This window comes from Petaurus breviceps, unplaced genomic scaffold (genome assembly GCF_028583685.1).
Source record: "Petaurus breviceps papuanus isolate PSGF00001 unplaced genomic scaffold, PetGlider_PUasm1.0 186, whole genome shotgun sequence".
NCBI lineage: Eukaryota > Metazoa > Chordata > Mammalia > Diprotodontia > Petauridae > Petaurus > Petaurus breviceps.
In genome coordinates, this window is record NW_027185798.1 from 44,871,619 (window position 1) to 44,891,764 (window position 20,146).

At 42.7% G+C, this 20,146-nt stretch overlaps 1 protein-coding gene across 1 annotated transcript; it reads right to left on the minus strand.

The window, feature by feature from the left end:
• Positions 1 to 492: 492 nt before the first annotated feature.
• Positions 493 to 11,841, minus strand: DDX20 (DEAD-box helicase 20). Its single transcript, XM_069090369.1, has 11 exons — positions 11,517 to 11,841; positions 11,017 to 11,111; positions 10,372 to 10,540; positions 8,854 to 8,968; positions 8,590 to 8,732; positions 8,274 to 8,412; positions 8,097 to 8,155; positions 6,419 to 6,501; positions 5,786 to 5,891; positions 5,556 to 5,657; positions 493 to 2,563 (listed from the first exon to the last, which is right to left on the minus strand). The coding sequence occupies exons 1-11, from the start codon at positions 11,803 to 11,805 to the stop codon at positions 1,398 to 1,400; spliced, it is 2,466 nt and encodes an 821-aa protein (XP_068946470.1). The 5' UTR covers positions 11,806 to 11,841; the 3' UTR covers positions 493 to 1,397.
• Positions 11,842 to 20,146: the final 8,305 nt, after the last annotated feature.

The following is a 20,146-nucleotide window of genomic DNA, read 5'->3' on the forward strand; positions in this document are numbered from 1 at the left end:
TAAAATTCCCTGGCAATGACAAACTGTTTGGCTGTATGGGGGGGGGGGGGAACGGGACAGGGAAGTGGGTGGCAAATGGGACACAGCAAAGCAAAGGTAAGGTGCAATGACAGGATCCTGCTTTGGTGTGTAATTAAAATCTTTGCCACTGTATGGCAGGCTGGACCTAATTATGGAACTGCTATTTACATGGTTTTAATAACTTCATCCTCACTTGGCAATACCATATAGAGAGAAAAGCTCAGCCTCAGAACAGGAAGCAGATGGAGTTAAGTCGAGTTCAAGACCATGGTTGTGTGGGTGTTATGAAAATAAATGACGATCCCTGTGGGTGTGCGCTGACAGCAAAGGGGCACAGTATTTATGCTGCCCAGCCCTCCAGAATGAAGAGCCATCCCTGTTCCCCCTAAATCCCAGCCACTTTCTTCCAAAGAATCAAGACCTCTTTGGAGGTGTCAGCCATACCAGGAAAGAAACACAAAAGAAACCAAGTTCTAACTTCTGGTGACTTCTTGAATAGCTACAATTTTAGAATGAAACATTTTGTAACACGAATAACTTTTTCCTCCCTTTCTAACATAACAGATGCACAATGAGACAAAAGACCTCCTGAGGAGAGCATTTAGGCCATTGTGTGGAGGCAGTATGGGCAGAACAAGGGCTAGCCTCCACAAGCTATTCAGGTCATTCTGACAGCAAGAATGGGAAGATGACAAGGTGAGGGATCAGTCATCCTGACCCAGGGCGTTGAGCAGACTCACTGGGAAGACATCTGAAAAGCTAATGGTGAAAACATATGGGGGGGGGGGGGGTTCACAACTTTAGAAACTCGTTTTATGGAAATATCCGTTAACAGTACCCTTTCTCTCTGGGCTTTTACAAAGTTTAAAGAAACGCCTTTTCAAAAAATCCCTACTTACCTCAATTTAAAAGGGAGGGAGCTCATGGTCAAAAAAATGCTAAAAACACTGCATTTTCACATTACAGCTATGAAAATCCAGTCTGATTAGAACCCATTTTTTTTACACAGAGTCCTTCATAATATTTACATCTTAGCTGGATGTTTCCTTGGGAGCAGGTGGTGGTATTTTAGGAGTGTTTTCAATAAGGAGTGGTATGGTACTATGTTTAGTTTATTTGTAAGGGGGACAGTGAAAGAATGGTAAGAAAACGCTGCACTAAGACTCTGTGCCCAAAGTTCTCTTTTTCAGAGCCCAAATCTGTGAATCTTCCTAAAAGAGAAAGAGGAAACAGTACCTCACCTGATACAAACCAACCTGAAGAATAAAAGCATTTCATAAAACCTCAAGTTTTTAAAATTCCTCCAAAATGCCATGACAGTCCACCCTACAGGCCAGTCCCCCCGGGGCACAAAGGAGCCACTATTACTTGAGGAGTCACAGGTCACCGCCTCGCATTAGCTCCTGCAGATAGATGGTGTTCATGTGATAGGCAGCCATCCAATCGGAGTGTCTCTTGGCGTTCCAGCTGTAGGACTGCGAGGCTGCTGCGTAGTACTCCTGCCATGCCCAGTAGCAGGATCTCCAGTAATCCTCGTAACTCTGCGGATTGGTGGGGAGAACTGGAGGCTGCTGTCCAGCAGGATCACACCAGCTCTCCTCGTGGGACTCCCACTGCATATGGTGGGGCGCACGCTTGGGAGCACTTTTCCTGCTTCGCTTAGCGGTCTGGTTGGTCCCTTCCTCCCTCCCCAGGGCTTTCATCGTGATCTGAAGAACATCTTGGCTTTCCTCCACACTTGGGGTCTCACTTCTATTCAAGGGCTGATAGGGAGAGGCGTGGCTTATTATGGAGGCCAGTTCACTTTCTCTCCCCTGGTTGTCAGAAGAGCCTTCTAAACAAGACTTGTTCCCTTTGCTCTGGGATGATGCTCTCGAGCAGCCAGAATCACTGTCACTAGTCGAATCTTCTGAGCGGCCACTGCTCACCAGTGCCCGGGGGCTCTCTTGAGTTTGTCTCCATTTCAATAAACCATTTTGGGGCTGCAGGGCCTGCTCCCCAGGACCAGTATAGTGCCTGATAATTTCTACATGCTTCTCTAGGCCCTCTTTAATGTAATGTTCATAATCCTCCACCAATTCTGAAAAAGTCACTATGCAGGGTTGCTGGGTCTTAAAGGAAGATAGACAAGGGATTTTGGGGAGTGTGGCAAGTGAAGCTTCTCTGGTCTGGTTCTGAAAGACGATGGAACTTTCAGCAGGGGTCTGAACATAGTTCTCTACTGGTTCTTTCAATTGTGTGGCATAGCCCACCCCCCTGGAGAGCTCCACTTTTTCTTTGGTTCCATACTCAGAGTGGCTTTTCCCTGGGTGTTTCTGCTTGGTAGCTTTCTTTGATTTGATCGTCCCTGTAGGACCTGCAGCTGTCTGCGATAGAGCCACATGGCTACTCTGAACTTTCTGTGCCTGAATGATCCGAGCTGGTTTCTGAATTATTTTGGGGGGTTGGATGGGTACATTAACTGAGCCAACTGTCGGCACGGCAGCTTTGACCTCAACATCCCAATCCAAACATTCTTCCATCAGGCCAGGAGGAATTGGATCTACACAATAAAAGAAGGAAAGCATTAATATACCCCGAATACTCTTTTACCAACTTGCACAGAACTGCAGCATGGACTTCAGCAGTCCTAAGAACCCTTTTTATTATGAGCTGTTCTTGGAATATGGCAGACAACCTCCATCCTCCCCAGCAGCACTTCCATCTGGAGGAAGCACCCAAAGTTTCTGAGGATGTAGAAAAATCTTTCCCAGCATTTTCCTTTCCCTCTTCCCCTTTATCAAACTTGAAAAAGCAGAAGTGGAACAGGACATGTGCCCCCCACAACTCATCACCTACAGGGAATTCAATTAAACTCAATAAATATTTATTAAGCACCTACAACATGCAAAACATTACTCTTGAAATGATTTTCCAAGTTTAAAATCTAACTGGAGAGAAGCAGGAAGGATGGGCAAATGCACAAATACCTATGAGTAAAGAAGAGGGAATATTAATCTATACAAGCCTTTGACCCAGCAATACCACTACTAGGGTTTATACCCCAAAGAGATAAAAGAAAGAGAAAAAAGATCCATATTTACAAAAATATGTGTGGCAGTACTTTTTGTAGTACCAAAAAATTAGAAACAGAGGGGGTACTCATCAACAGGGAATGGTTAAACAAATTATGGTATATGTACACGAGAGAATACTACTGTGCGGAGAGAAATAATAAAAGGAATGATTTCAGAGAAACCTGGGAAGACAATGAAATGATGCAGTGAGGTGAGCAGAACCAGATTAACAATTTATACAGTAACAACAATACAGCAATGACAAACCAGTTTGGGGATTAGAAGACAAAATGTATTTGAAAATAAAACTTAATTCAGAAGAGGGAAAGATCAATGCATAGGAAAGGAAGTACTGGTCTTGAAAGAAGGGAGAATGTCAACAGATGGATGGAGGGAAGGAGAACACAGAAGGAGAGAACACCATTCCAGATTCAGGAAGATGGCATGAGCAAAGGCGAGGAGAGAGAAGAGGGAAAGAGTGGGGAATTGAGAGTAATCCAATTTGGCTAGAACACTGACTATGTGAAGAAGAAAAGAATGGAAACGTGGGCTGGAGTCAGATTCTATTGGGCCTTGAATACCAGGATCAGAAGTTTATACTTTAACCAAGAAGCAATGAGAAGGCCCTGTAATAACCACTCTGAATCCCAACAGGATGACATTATTGTTTTAACAGATATGAGGCATCACTTAAATTCAGATTAAACACTAGAAGTGACATAAAAAGTAAAAAGCTGGCTAGCCATTTTACAAACAACATGAACAGGGAATTACAGCACCATTGTCTAGGTAGCCCAGAACTCTCCCCCTACCAACAAACATGCCAACCAAGAGCTGCCTCTCCACATTAAAAATAATGAAGCCCCTACATTAAGCCTTTGGCTCAGCTTCATTGTTACTGCTGATGGTCTTGTCTGCTATGTAACTCAGGGATCTCTCAGACTTTGACCCCTTGCTATCTAAACACTGCAGCCTAAGTTTTTGACACCCACGCTCCCCCCACCCCTGTGTCACCCAGATCCTCTTCCTAGACTATCTCTGATCCTTTCTTCCTACTCTTCTAACCTGAGTTGTTCTTGACCTCTCTCGATTCTGGACTTCTTCCTGCCTTGGATGACTTCCCTGGACTCTACCACTGGCTCTCCTAACTAAAAGTCCTTTGCTAATTCCCACCCTTGTCTAGCCAGATTCCCAGATCTCTCCCAGCTATTCTATTGTCACTCAAGTCCCAGAGTAATACACATGCACAAAAACTTCTCCATATCCTCAAAAATCTACTATGTTTATTACACAGTAAAAGATTCCAACTTGACACCTTCATGCTTTTCATCACACTATTCCTTTCAGAGACCCCTTTTTAAAAAAATGACATTTATTCTAACACCAGTTTCCACCAAAGAGGGCTCTGCTGGTCAATTCTCTGGCAAATCTTAAATAAGTTAACATACAAATACAAAGTTAACCTTATCATTTTTAAATCATTTTGAATAAACACTAATCAAACCAATTATTATACTTAGAATGGACTTCCCAAGGGAGACCATGCTGCTATTTTACCTCTAGAACTACAATTTAAGACTTGACCAATTTCATGCTTAATATTCCTTAAAACTATATAATGTTAATTGATATCAAATTGCTTGCCTTCTCAAAGAGAACAAAGAATTTCAAACTCAAATTTTTTAAATGATTGTTAAAAAGCTATTTTTACATGTACATGGGGATATTTAATGAAATAAACAAAAAATACATTTTAAAAACTATATCCTGTTAAGTTTGGAGTTAAGATTTTTTCAAAGAAATTAATTTCTCCAGATATATTAATTCTGATCATTCAATATTAAGCCCTATATTCTAAATATTAACATTTAGTTAGCTTAGTTGGTTCAAAAAAAAGCTTTAAAATTATTTTTCATTCATCCACCTATGAAATTCAACATATTAAGAAACACAATCTTTCATGAGAGAGATAACTCCCAAAACACTGGATGTCTCTTGTGGTACCTTCACATCCTACATTAGTTATTTTTGTGACTATTTTGTCTTCCCTATTATGTCTTAAGTCCCATGAGAACAAGGGCCATATTTGGATCTGTATCTTGCCCACAGCACCTAACAGTGCCTTACAAAGCAAACAAAAAAAAGCATTTACCCCATTTTCTGAATGTTCAAATATAACAATATTCCCATATGATTAGGTTTTTAAAAAAATATTCATTAAATGTCAAACATAATGTTTAAAAATAAAAGGACAAAGCATAAAATGACATTAAAAGATAATTCCATCAAATCCTGTGCACAGATCAAGACACTCCCCAAACTTAGGATATTACAGAGAGAGTGGTCTAACGGCCTCTACTTATACAAACAAAGTTATTATGCAAAAACCAACCCATCTAAATGAAAGCAGAGCTAATATGGTAATCAAATACATCCTGTGCTAGGCAGATCTTCAACAAATTTCCCAGTAAACTGTACCTGGCAAACAGAGGAGGTTGAGATTACATTTCTGGGCAATTGTCATCATCATATTTTCTTCCTCTCCCCGGCAACAATAGGTGACGGCTAGCCCCAAAGTACCTAAAAAAACAGAGAGGTACAAAATTATACTTGCTGCTTGGCATAAATAATACCTACAATTCCAACTATCTCATAAGGGCCCTTTCCTCAAATAAAGTAAACTATATTTGTTTGGTTTTGTCTTTTACCAAAACGTCCAGCTCTGCCAATCCGATGCATGTACGTTTCCCAGTCCAATGGCACATCCAAATTTACAACCAGATTCACCTTCTCAGCATCAATCCCACGTGAAGTCTCAAAATGAATAAGATAGCAGTTGTTTACTTAATGTTCCCTCAATATTATTTCAAAATGTACATTGTAATTTCAACCAAAAAAGAATCTATACTGCTTTGGCACAACCACAGATGAAGGGCCAAATTAAGAACAGAAGTGTATTTGGAAGCACGGGTGAAGGTAAATGTGTTTTCTAAATTCTGCATGTGATACAGTAGAAACAGTACCTGACTAGGATAGCTATCTAACTTTGGGAAAGTCTTTTAAACCTCAGTAAGCCCCAGTTTCGTCATCTAAAAAATAGATAAGATACCAAATGCTGCATAAATATGAGCTATTATCATGTGAATCATTACTGTTTTAGCTCAAAGAAAAGGGATGAATATCAGCGCCATTTAAGAAAGCACTCCACAGAACTGGAAGGAGGCAGGCTGTCTTCTGGTATTCTCTCAACACACACACATAAAATATACTAAATCTGTACCTCTGAGAACCAGAGCATGTGTCAAGATGTGTTAGTCATCCAAAGTGAACAGGAAGCTTACCAAATCTGTTGAAATGAGAACTCTGCAATGGAACTGCTTCAGCTTGGCCATAGCATCAAGACGCTGGTTTTGATTCATGCTACCTGAAGAAACCCAGGCACATCAAATGTTTTATAACTTCTTTATAAGCACTGGTGCTGCTGCATTTTGCTGTCATTCAAATACATAAAATACAGTGACCCTGACTCCCACTCTCAGTATTTTGAATAACTTATTTTGAGATTTCTGATTTCATTCATATGGCTAAGTCCTTCAACTGATGCACATTCTGGTCCTTTCAAACTTCAGTAGATATGTCTGATAAACTGATACAACTAGAAGAACTTATCACATGGTGACAAGCATCTCCAAACTGGTCTGGGCTGGTTTGTGGATGACAGTAACTGGACCCATACTAGGCCACTCATGTCCAGTAGGACTTGCCAAAACTTGTGTTCTTACAATCATAGCTTTCCAGAACCCAGCGTCATTTCCACAATGAGGCTTAATAGCAAGATTTCAGTTCTCTTCAAATTTCTTTCCTACATATAAAAAGCTGGCATTTATAGAAGCTTTAAAGGTTTACAAAGCACTTTACAAGTATTATCTCATCCCCACTTTACAGATGAGAAAACTAAGGCTAAGGAAAGGTTAAGAGACACAGGGCCACATGTAGCTATTAAGTGTCTGAAGCTAAATTTGAACTCGGACTCCAGCTCTATCCTCCATGTAGCTGCTATATGATGCGACAATGAGATATGATAGAATGTGAATGATTCTGAATGAGTTACAAGAGAGATGAGCTTCTGAGAATTTGACTTCAGAATAAAAGGAATACTTTTAATTCATCACACACACACAGTACCTATGCCTACTGATATTTTTAAATACAAATGCACATATTATATAATAAATACTCCAACAATGATGATGAAATACACAGCAAGAGCATCTGAAATAGTTAAGCTAGAGTTCCACCTCCACCATTTACTAGTTGTGTGAAGTCACCACCTCTCTGAGATTCACCTGGCTCATTTACAAAACCAGGACGACAGCTGAACTATCTGTCTCACAACAGTCTTGTAAGAGAACAAGAGATGAATGTATGTCAATTCCACTTTGCAGCCACACAAAGCATCGTAACCACCCTGACTGTAATGAATGCTTGACACAGCATTATACCTTACACACTTTGGAGGGTTTTCTGACACAAATTTAAATGTTTTCCTATCAAAAAGTACTCTGTCCCAAACAACAGGTGAATATCATAGGTGAGTCACGAAAACACCTCATCTTAGTCAACTTACTTGCTATCTGAAAAAACTACCCCAAATAATTCATTCCTCCTATTCCAAAAAAAGATAATTTAACTATGTAGAAGGAAATGACAAACTTAACTAACAGAGTAATCTTTTCCCTTGTAAAATAAAGTTCACAGTGGATATCACAAACATACTCTACAATTCCACAAAAACAATTTTCTAACATACTTTGTACTACTTTGAAATTACAGAAAAATTGGAGGAAATCCCCTTTTTTAACCTATCAAAGTAAAATTTAGGTAGCAATTTTCTTTATTTGGAAGTTACTTATTTGACTCCCTCAAAATCCAAAGACTGCATCTGAGACACCACTTCTTCCTTCTTACCTTGGAAACTTCGTTCCAAGGTATTATTACAAAGGTTAAGGAACCACTTACCTGAAATGCACTCAGCAGGAAAACCCTTGGATGACAAGATATCAGCCAAATGCTGGGCCCTGTGGAAAAACAATATACAGAACTCAAATCTTATTATAGAATTCATCCAAAAAACTTTTCAGATTCCCATGAATATCTTTCTCCTTTACCCAGCATTTCAATCTTTAATTACATTACCTGCTATGTAAATTAGAGAAGACCAAAGCTTGATTAAATGGAATTCTACTGAATAATTCTTGCAAATGTTGGGTCTTTTCCTCAAAAATCTTATGAGGCAAGGGATGTGAATTTACCACTTTGTAATACTGCTTCAGCCCTATGCAAAAAAAATTAAGAATCATTAGTACAAATGAACAGGCATCATGCCATGCGTCAAGAATTATTACAAGCACTATAACAGATGTGTACTAACAACTGCCAATGGAGGGAAAAACTATCAAAATATCATTAACTTAATAATATGCCAATGGACTTATCTAAAACCCAGACATACCAATAAGACTTGGGTCACTGGAATTCAGCCTTACAAATGTGGGGTCTCTCATGTACCTCGTCAAAGCACTGGCCAAGAATTCAGGGTAGGTAGCTGATACTGCCAGCATCTGTTTGTTGGCAGGCAGAGAGGAATAAATCCAACTGTAGATAACAAAAGAAAAATAAACACTCTGGAGATATTTAACACAAGCATCCCTTGGAAAAGAAAGTGAAAGATATTTAAGCATTTTGTTTTAATGGTTAATCCAGTTATTTTTCTTACTTTATTTGTTCCTGGAAGCTCCCTTCTTCTAGAAGTTTATCTGCCTCATCAAGAATAAAAAGACGGATACTGGCTGTGTTCAAGTAGTCAAGTTCTATTAACTGTTTAATTCTGCCTATGTTTCAGAAAAAATAAAAACTAAATAATGAAGGGCCAACTATGTACAAAGCAAACATTTAAGCATTATGCATATGTGTATATACATATATAAATATATATATACACATATATAACATCACTTTTAAAAAATCTAAATAATAGTGACAGCAACTATTGGAAGCCTGAGAGAAGACCAAACACTATTTGTTACATTCCCCTAATTTCCTTCCCCAGTTCCCATTAAAATCTTGAGAATTCATCAGTAAGCCAAAATGAGGTCATGAGTTCTAACTAATTCAATTTAAAAATCTTTTACTTAAAGTTCTTACTCAACATCTAATAAGCAACTACTAAGTACAATATACCTCATACTATAAAAGAGGCATACACCTAGAGACTGGATTTCAGAGTTAAGAGACTTCCGAGTCCTGTGTCTTACCTAGACTGGCTGTGTGACCCTGGGCAGTAGCCTCAGGGCCCCAGGCAGCTCTTTAGACTCTAAGCTGCAGAGGGTGGTCAGGCAGCATTGGTAAAAACAGCACCACCTCCCTGAATTCTCTACATCAAGGAAATCCTTAGCGAAGACAAAAAGAAAATACAAAACTGAGTACAGGGGAGGCCAGGTGGCGCAGTAAGAGCGCCAGCCTCCGAGACCTGGGATCGGTTCAGGCCTCAGATACTTGGCAACCACACAAAATAATTGGCTGTGTAACCTTGAGCAAGTTACTTAACCCCAACTGCTTAAAAAAAAAAAAAGTACAAGGGATGGTTAGGTGATGGGATTAAATAAAAAAAATTTTGGCTTGTAAGAAGCTTCAGCTAGGCCCAGGATACTACCTAAAACTAGGTATCTTCCCTCCTCAGGCATTTCACAAGGAGAGACTACCAACTCCTGGATGGCCTGAAAATTAAGATAATCCATACATTAAAAATTAGTATCCAAAGACCAGAAGGCCTGCCACAAAGCAGCTAATCTTTCACATTGTCTTCAGATCCATTTTGTCCCAAATAACATTTATGATTTATTCTTCAGGATCTCAAGTTAAGAGGATTTTTTATTTCCACAGGATCATAGATTTATATTACTAACTTCAGAGGTCATCTGGTCCATCCCCCTTCTTTTACAAATAGAGAAACAAAGGCCAAAAAAGTTACGTGATTCATCATCCAGCATTACACAGGTACTAAGTAGCAAAGCCAGGATTCAAACCCAGTTTCTCTAATTTCAAAACTACCACTCTTCCTAATGTACCAAACTGCTTTCTCATTTGCTTAGTTGCCTGTCCCTCTGCTTTAGTGTTTCTGATACTGGTCCTTAAAAGAGCACCCATTACCAATTTAAGAAAATACCATGTTCTTTCCCAGAAAAGAAGTTTATTCAGTTCCTAAAAGTAAGAGTAAACAAGGGTGCAAACTTACCAGGAGAGCCAACAGCAATATGGCATTTTTTAAGTCTGGTCTTGTCTTGAGATAAAGGTGTCCCCCCAATAAAGACATGGCATTCTAAACCTTCCATCTTGATTCCAATGGCTGTGATAACAGAATGGATCTGCACAGCAATCTCTCTTGTAGGAGCCAAGATCAGGATCTGGGGGTTGCAGGGATAAGGAAGAGAAAGGAAGAAGTCAATTCTCTTTTCAGAATAACGTTTTAAAATATGGAAAGCGTCTAGTCCCCAGAAATACTCTCAAGGGATGAAGGAGAAAAGAGCCAACTGTGGCTTCCAGCCTCTACAGCAGGAGTCCGAGCACCATCACACAGCACTACTTCCCTCCAAGACCGCAAGCCTCTAGGCAACCTGGGAAGGATACTCAATTTATCTCGTCAAAACTGAGGCAGGGGAGTAAAGCAACTCCCCGAACAATTAAGCGTCTAAGAAAGGCAGCGCACGAGGCACTGCGGGCGCTTCAAGCTTGGAGGAGGTCCGAGATCTACCCTCCTCGGGGCAAACTCGGAACGACTCTACAGGAAGATGCCTCCTCCCAGAACGCTGGGCCGTTCTTCGTCCTCCCCGTCACCACACCCTGCAAGGCCGCTGGCTGGGGCCCGCCAAACCAAACTCACCTGCGTGGCCAGGTTTTCAAGAATCAGCGAGTCCAGCGCCACGGTGGAGAACACGCAGGTTTTCCCGGTGCCGGACTTAGCCTGAACGATTAAATCTGGGGGGAGGCAAACAACCGCTATTAGGTACCGTTAACGCCCTGGGGATGGATGCGGCAGCCCCAGTCGGGCGTGGGGCACGGATGTCTGCGGCTTGCCGCCGTCCTCCCCGGTAGACTGCAAGCTCCCTGAAGGCAAGGGATGGTCTGGCCTTTCTTTTATATAAGTTTATTGATTTCAATGGACCCTTCCAGTTCCACCCCCCGCCCCAGGTTAGGTCGTCATTCAGAAAGCCACGTGCTTTCTTTACCTCGGGCAGACAAGCCCCCACCATAGGGGAGGGAAGTGGGAGAGGGGCTCCCCGGTCCCCAACTCTGACGCCAGGGGGGGGGGGGTGAGCGCCCGAGCTGCTTCTGTTTGGTTCAACGCTGAGAAGAGAGCCGGGGGCGAGCCCCAGGCCTTACCCAGGCCGCAGCGCCCCAGCGGGATAGCCTTGAGCTGCACCGGCGAGGGTCGCTCGAAGCCGGCCGCCCGCAGCCCTTCCAGCACCGGCCGCGACAGCAGTAGCGACCCGAAGTCCGTCGGTTCGGCCAGCAGCACGTCCCCGGTCCGCGCCCGTGGGCCCCCCACGTCGTGGGCCGTGCGCAGGCTCCGGCCTTGCCCGGGTTCCCCCGGGTCCCCGGAGGAATCGGGGACTGGAGCTAAGCCCACCGCCATCGCGCCGCCACGAGTATTAGAAGCCGCTGCCGCCATGCCGCCCACCACCGCCGCTGGCTCTCGCGAGAGGAGAGGGGCGGGGCGCAGAGGCGGCCGCGCGAGCCAAGAGAAACAACTTTATTGACAAGCCGTCCAGAGCGGAAATGGACAGTCGAGGCTTGCCAGGTAAGTAGGAGGGAGGGACGGAGGAAGACCAATAGAGAGACTGGAGTAGAGAGGTTGGCGGGATCAAGAGACTTGGAATCAAGGGCGGGGCGGGGCGGAGGGGGGAGGAGTCGAGGAGAAGGAAGGTGGGAGGGGCCGGAAGGAAAAGGGGAAGAGGTCCTGGGTGTGGTGCCGCCTGCCGGCAGAGGGCGCCACCGGTTCACACTTCGGTCCGTCGCTCTGGGGCTTCTAGGCGGCGCACCTCTCCCTGTCTTTCCCCTTCCCCCAGCCCCTCCCCGGTGACCTAAGGACTGAAGGAGTCATGCAGCCCATCCCCGGCCCAATGGGGTCTGTCAGCTTGGCCCCTCGAGGGGCTGCCGGGGGCTTCCCAGCGCTTGGAAATCTCCAGGAGACGCCGCGGCTGGAACCCAAGAATACTGTCTCCACACCCAGAACCTTTCTCTGCTTTCAGCCGGCCCCGCCCCCGACATCCAGGCTATTGTTGGCCGGACGTCACGGCCGAAAGCATTGTGGATGTCACAGGTTATCGCCGTGACGCGAGCGCCGGATCCCGCCAATTTTAGCCCCAACCCATCTTAGCTCGATTTTTTTTTCTTAGGGTTTTTTTTTAATAATTGAATAGGCAGCTTTGTAATAATCATTCAATGTTTATTAAATGTCTGCTATGTGCCAGGCGTTAGGGAAATAAAAGGAGGCAAAAGACGATGCCTGCCCTCAAGGAGCTCACAATCTAATGAGATCTCGATGCCTGTCACAATGCAGGTGCTTAATAAATGTCTCTTCTTTTCCCACCCTGATGAAGAAAATGTCCCGCAAAAAAAAACTACACCAGATTAGTTTCTGACAGTGTATGCAGCGTTCCGCCCCTGTAGTTGCCTGCTTCTTGGAAAAGAAAAGCATCCCACCTTAATTGGCACAACTCCCTGGCATGGAAGAAAAAAGTTGTGGGACCCTAAAGGTCATCAAGTAAAATTCACTATTCACACATAACGTGTTAGAGAGGAAGGATGATGCTTCCAGAAAAGGGAAGGGACTTGGTCAAGGTAACACAGGTAGTGAGCAGCACAGTTGGGAGCTGGACCAAAATCTGACAAGCGCACCCCTCCCGTTAAGCTAGTTTGACCTCATACTTCTGTGGTTCTGCAAGCCCGTCCATGTGGCTATTCCCTCTCTCCAACCCATCTATAATGCTCTTGTCTTTGTCCTCCAATAAGCAACAGGCATTTATTAAGTGCTTACTGTGTACTGGCCATATATTAAAAATACTTGTCAAAAAAAATCCCAGCCCTCAAGAAGCTTACTTTCTAATGAAGACGATAGTAGATCAATAAGAATTCATTTAAAAGCCTTCTATGTGCCAGGCACTGTGCTAAGCACTGAAGATAAAAAATGAAGGTAAAAGACAATCCCTGCCCTCAAGAAGCTCACAGTCTGATGGGGGAAGACAAGTAAACAACTGTATACAAACAAGATACAGGATAAATTGGAGATTGTCAGCAAAGGGAAGGCACTAGGATTAAGGGGGATTGGGAAAGCCTTCGTGTAGAAGGTGGGATGTTAGCTGAGATTTGAAAGAAGCCATTGAAGCTGGGAGGCAGAAATGAAGAGGAAGAAAATTCCAGGAATGAGGGATCCAGAGAAAATTCCTGGAGTCAGGAGATGGAGTGTCATGTGTAAGGAAGAGTGTTACCGGATCACCGACTATGTGCAGAGGAGTAAAGTGTAAGGAGATTAGAAAAGTAGGAAGGAGTCAGGTTGTATAGGGCTTTAAAAGCCAAACAGAGGGTTTTATATTTTATCCTGGACCAGGAGCTAGGGAAACCACTGGAGTGTTTTGAATGGAGGGGTGACATGGTCAGACTTACTTTTTAAAAAGATAAATTTGACAACTGAATGGAGGATGGACTGGAGGGGAGAAAACCGTGGGCACAGAGACTACTGCACAAATCCAGGTGATGAAGGCCCGCCCCAGGATGGTGGAAATGTCAGAGAAATGAGAGATGTTATGAAGGTCAAACCAACAGATTGAATGGGAGAAGGAGGGTGATGGGAAAGAGGAAAGAGGTGGATGTTACCTAAGTCTTAAGCCTGGGTTCCTGAGAGGATGGTGGTACCTTCTACAATAACAGGGAAGTTAGGAAGAGGAGAGAGGTTTCTGGGAAAAGAGAATAAGTTTGGTTTTGTACATGTCGTGTCTGAGACAATTATAGGGCATTAGGCCAATGGAAATGGAAATCTGGAGGTCAGGGGAGAGAGGTGATAATTGAATCGATGAGAGTTGATGAGATCACCAGGTGATTAAAGGGAGAAGAGACAAAAAGTCCTGTGGGATACCCAGCACTAGCTTGAGTGACCTGGCTGAAGCTCTATTAAAGGAGAAGAATGGATCAGATAGCAGGAGGAGAACCTAGAGACAGCAGTATCATGAAAACCTAGAGAAAAGAAAGTTGCAAGAAGAAGAGGGTGCTCAAAAGTGTCAAAGGCTGCAGAGAGCTCAAGAAGGATGACGACTGAGAGAAGAGCAAGATAGCATCAGGTCTGGTGATTGGGAGGTCATTAATATCACTGAAGAGAATCAGTTCTGTTGAATAATGAGGTCAGAAGCCAGGTTTTAGACAGTGTACAAAAGGGACCAGAAAGGAAGGTGGCGGGAAGAAGGAAGTTACATGAACAGAGTATAATGTCAAACTCCAGGAAGTCAGGAGCACCTGTAAGTTTCTTCAGGAAGAGAAACTGAATTTGCAAAACTCTATCACATAGCACAGGCTTCTTATACACAACAGGTATTTGCCAAATGTTTGTTGTCTGAATGAATTGCAGTATTTAGACTGTGTGGTCTCCATGCCTCGAAATTATAGTGTAGATGGACCAGTGCATTTATGAGGGATATATTGCTAAATAACCAGTTATTTTGTTGCTAGTGTGTATCGGCAGTAGTGACCAAAATGTAGTTCAAAGGCAAAAGCATAGCCTCTCTCATTTATATAGCCCTGGGTTTAGTTGCTTGCCAATCAGGAAACACCATTAGGAGCTGATGAGAATTGGGGATGATCTCTTAGACCCAGTCCTCATACAACTTCTGTGGAATTTTATGAGTGAGGTCCCCAAAATGAGTTTGGGGATACAAATTGTCAATCAGAGATTTAAAAAGAGCTAAAAGGAATTTTTTTAACCTTAAGTCATAGAGTTGTCTGGGATAAGGAGAGTAAAAGTTGGTAGCAGGAGAAGGCCAAAAGAGTAGACTTCATCTCAGTCTGGGGCCTTGACTGGGTACCCACCCTTTAAATATGTAGTAAAGGAGCTATTCCTAGGGAGGGAGGGGCTTGCTAGTCACTACACTCTGTAGCCTGAAGACCTGAAGATGGTAGCAGTGAGTAGTTCAGCAAGGAAAAATATCAGTGAACCCGTCACACCCAGAAGAAATGATATAACACAGTGGAGGAGTGATACCCATTAAAGGTCATACCAGCAGTAGGAAAAAGTATGTAACAAACAGATGTGAATAACTAGGAAATATATAGGAAGGAACTCATGTATAGGAAGATGTGTGGCAAGGGCAGTTCTCATCTCCAACACTACCAAGTCACACTTTTGTTCTTCATTCCATCATCTCTTCTGTGCTCTCTCACCACTGGCTCTCTCCACTGATCTTATTAGGACTGAACTACTCTCTGCTACCATATGCCAGTTTTCAGAGCCATATATTGGGGGTAGAGCAGATTGATATGACTCTCCCTGGCAAGGAAGAGATTTTAAAGCTCTTTTAGTGCATAGTTGAGGCCTATGAGCCACCATTCTGAGCCAGAAAGCCAGCAAAAGCCCCAGATTAAGTCTATTCTTTTGATTATCAATCTCCAGTCCCTGGCAAACTCTGACTTGGGGTAAGAAATTATTTCAGCTCCTATTAAATCTCTCATTGTCAATCTATGTCACAAAAACCCATTGAGGAACCCACTTCAATATGATAGGAATTTAACTGAGGTAAGGTTTCCAAGTCTCCATTAAGTTTCTATAATGCTATATGATTGGCATGAAGATAAACCTGGAGACAAGAACAAAAGGCTGGAATTCCAGAAGCTAAGGGACTATGCCTTTGCTTCTTTATATTCCTGACTTTATTATACATATCTGCCAGCAACCAAATACTGGCTGTTTAGCATCCTAACTATCACAAAAAGAAAATTCAGGGAGATGTATTTATTATCCTACTGCATTATGCTAGGCACTGGGTATGGTAGTACAAAGAATAAAACAATTCCTACCCAAAAAGAACTTGCATTCCAGTGAGGAAAACGGTTACACATATACTCAGATACTGAATTATATAAATACAAAATAAAGACAATGTAGCTAAACACAAGATAGTTTGAAAGGGAAGGCACTAGCATTTGGGAGGACCAGGAAAAGCTTCATGTAGCATGTAGTACATACTTGAGCTGGATCTTAAAGGAAAAGAGAGATTCTGGGAGGTAGAGGAGAGGAGAGAGTGCCTTCTCAGAATGGGAATGGGAGAGTGGGGGAGGGGGGGTGGACATGGGGGAAAATGACACCAACTAAACTACCATTAGTATAATTTTTCAACCTGAATTTTCCAGTAGCTATGATGAGTTTGTATTGACCCTTTCACCAGATAGATGCTTCTTAACAGGGATTAACCAAATATGACAAAACTGTCTTTTTAAAATGAAAATGTCCTAATGAAGTGACAGGCAAAATCAGCCCTAGGTAATTAGAATTCATTCATTAGGCTGATAGTGTTAGGGAACGTACCCCATGGACATGTGTAAAAGGTTATATGAGGTATGCTGGGTGCACCCCAATGTTTCAAATAAATTGATATTTTGTGTCTTGTTTTAAAATTTTTCATTTTAAAAGTTTAGATGTTACTTTTTAATATTGTTTTATTCATTTTTTGATTCCTTGCCTTGAATAATTTAAGATTCTTTATGACTGAGTAATAAATGTTGACCTTAAAAAAATAAAAGATAAAATTTCCTGGGTGTACATGCCAATACAATGTTCTGGACACACCTATGCTGTCCTTCTAAGCTATAGAGTAACATATTTAATATTTAGGTATCATAGTGAAGTGACCACCAGAAATCATACACCAATGCACCTTAAACCTACTAGAGGGGACCCCTACTAGGTTCCTTGAAGGCCCCAATAGTAAAGAAATGTTTCACCTGTGTTGCTAGAAACATGCCCCAGATTCCCACGGATTCCAAGGCTTTGCTAAGGGATCATGGCTTCGCTTCGTTCAGTAGGAACAATACTAAGGCTTCGCTTCAATAGGAACACTGCTAAGGGCACTGCACCCCCTTAGAAACATATTCTGTTGCTAGCAACCACATTTTCTATAAAACTATGTCTAACAGAAAACTCGCGGCTGTCTTTCCCTCTGAGAGGCCGTCGCCGGCCGGTTAATAAACACTCCCATGAAATTATTATTGGTTTCGCTATCTTGCTTTCTTGGTTGTCCATTACAATGGTGAGAGAGTGCTGGGCCTGAAGTCAGGAAGACTCATCTTTCTGAGTTTAAATCTGGCCTTAGACACTTACTAGCTGTTTGACCCTGGGCAAGTCACTTAATCCTCATCTGTAAAATGATCTGGAGAAAGAAATGGCAAACCACTCCTGCATATCTGCCAAGAAAACCCCAAATGGTGTCACAAAGAGCTGGATACAGCTCAAACAACCCAACAACAAAATTTAGTATTAGGCTCATGACCAGCACCATTTGACTTTCTGTAAATGGTATAAAGAGGAAGTGGAGGAAGAATAATGGCTCCCACTCCCAGGAACTCTAACCAGCAGCCTAGTCCTTAGGGATTTGCCTGATCATGTTTTAGAGAAGTCTTCTGACTATGATCTTCTCCACCCTTCCCCACCCAATTCTTCCTTCAGTCCCAGAGACCACTTTGATTAATTGCCCAGATTAAGCACAGAAGCCTGATCCTTTGGGGAGCAAGGCGTCAAGTTTGCTTTTCTCCTTGTGAGAACTGACGGGGGCCTTATTCATTCTTATCCAGGCAGCATAATAAATAGCCTGCCCCCTTTGGCAGGGAGTTTATTACAGAATGATGGGATATTTAACAATAACTGGGGGCCCCATGATTTATTAGGTAGGAAGATTCACAGCGTCTCTGAAGACGGAGAATGTGGAATTTAATTGATAAAGTGGCTGTCAGTAGCAATGAGACGTGCTCAGTAGAATCTGCATTTGAGAGTTTTTTATTGGAGCTGTCAGGAAGGGTTTCTGCTAATCATATTCAGCTCCTGAAGATGATGGTGTCTGCTACTGATATATAGGTAAGGGACAAATGGGAGGAAAGGGAGAGTGAAGAAAGGGGAATTGGAAAGGGGCATCTGCCATTTGTATAGTCCCCCCAAAGGGGATGGGATACAAATGTGAAAAAAATTTTAAAACAGAAAAAGGATTCAGGGTCCCACTTTAGCTGGTCTTCATTTTCTCTTTGCACTAATATGCACAATTCACATAAAATATATACAACATGCTATCATGTGTGATCATACATGTAAAACTACCTTCGTCCTACATATTGTACACTTAAGACACTTGTGCATACAATACATAAATATATGTATGTATTTACATGTGCATACAAATCTCCATTTACATGAATGCAATAATCAGGTTCCAATTCTACCTGCTACCCATCTTCCATCCAAGATGACGGGCACTGAACTCTGAATCATGAATTTTCTCTTTCCTTTTGTTCCCAGCCTTAGAAACCAGAAATTAATGTTGTCTGTGCTATGTTGAGTTGCCATTTCCTGGACTTTTCACACCCTGCCATTGCTACTGCCTCCAACCCTATTTCTTATCAAAAAGGGGAGTCAGATTTGATCTCTGACCATGGTAAATGATGAAGCAGCTTTGGTGTGAGCCTCTTGAAAAGAAGGTCTACTTTTTGCCTTTCTTTGCATCTCCAGTTCTTAGCCCAGTGCCTAGCACATAGTAGGTGCTTAACAAATGATTGCTGACTTGATATAGCATTTGGTTGCAGATATTATCTGGGTCCAAATATTGGCACTGCCATTTATACCCTGAGACCTCAGGCAAGTCACTCCTCTTCCCTGGTCCTCAGCTTGCACATTGATGAAGGAAGGGAGATGGATAGACCTGTAAGGTTCCTTCCAGCTTCATATCTAAGATCCTACAGCCTGGATCCTTTCTGAAGGCCCATTATACCCTCTTCCCCATCCCCACTGCTGCCCTGTCTCCCCAGGACCACAGAGGACATGCTAAGTGGGCTCCCTCAACCAGAGCTGTATTCTCTTCATTTAATCTTTCTGTGTCTATTCTTAGCCCCTGAGGTTTATCTGCCTCCTCTTTCCTTCCAGCCAGAGAACCTGGGCAAGGAACAAACAATTGTCACTGTCTAATCTGGGCCTTAACGATGACACAAAGGGGCCTCGGAGCAGGATGGATACAGCGACTGGTTTGATTAAATCAAACTTCTACGGCAACCTTGCTAAATTACAGTGACAGGCTCTGAGCAGATAACGAAGGGCTGCTGGAGCGTCTCCTCAGGTGTCGGGGGAGGCACCGACAGGATGTCAGGAGATCAAGCACTAACAGAACATTGCTTTTGCCCTTTTCCTTATTTTCTGAGTCTAGAGAGGATATGAGAGTTACAGCTGTGAGATTTTTAAATGCCTTCCCGGACGTTCACCCAAATATGTAAGAAAAAGGCACACACACACACACACACACACACACACACACACAGATTAAGCAACATGGTAACATAATCCAATGGAAAGAAAAATAGATTTTGAGTCAAGGGACCTGGGTTCAAATCGTGTCTCTGACACTTGCTATTTACATGACCTTGAGCAAGCAACTTTCAGTGCCTCGGGGCATTCACCTGTAAAATGATGACTCTGGCCTAAATAACCTCAAAGGTCCCTTCTCCCTCTAAATTTACGATCCTGTGCTTTTTGTTGTTCATTCATTTCAGTTGTGTCCCCTCTTCATGATCCCCATTTGAGGTTTCCTTGGCAGAGATACTAGAATGGTTCGACATTTCCTTCTCCAGCTCATTTTACAGAAGGGGAAACTAAGGCAAACAGGGTTGTAACTTGTCCAGGGTCACACAGCTACTAAGTATCCTAGGCTGGATTTGAACTGAGGTCTTCCTGACTCCCGGCCCAGTGCCACCTATGCCATCCCTAAGCAAGCTCA

Excerpts from the sequence above, each read along its gene's own strand:
- DDX20 (XM_069090369.1), bottom strand. The coding sequence starts at position 11,805 with ATGGCGGCAGCGGCTTCTAATACTCGTGGCGGCGCGATGGCGGTGGGC. Across the intron at positions 10,541-11,016 it reads TTGAAAACCTGGCCACGCAG|ATCCTGATCTTGGCTCCTAC; the intron begins GTGAGTTTGGTT and ends TGCAACCCCCAG. Across the intron at positions 5,658-5,785 it reads TGGCAGAGCTGGACGTTTTG|GTACTTTGGGGCTAGCCGTC; the intron begins GTAAAAGACAAA and ends CTGTTTTTTTAG.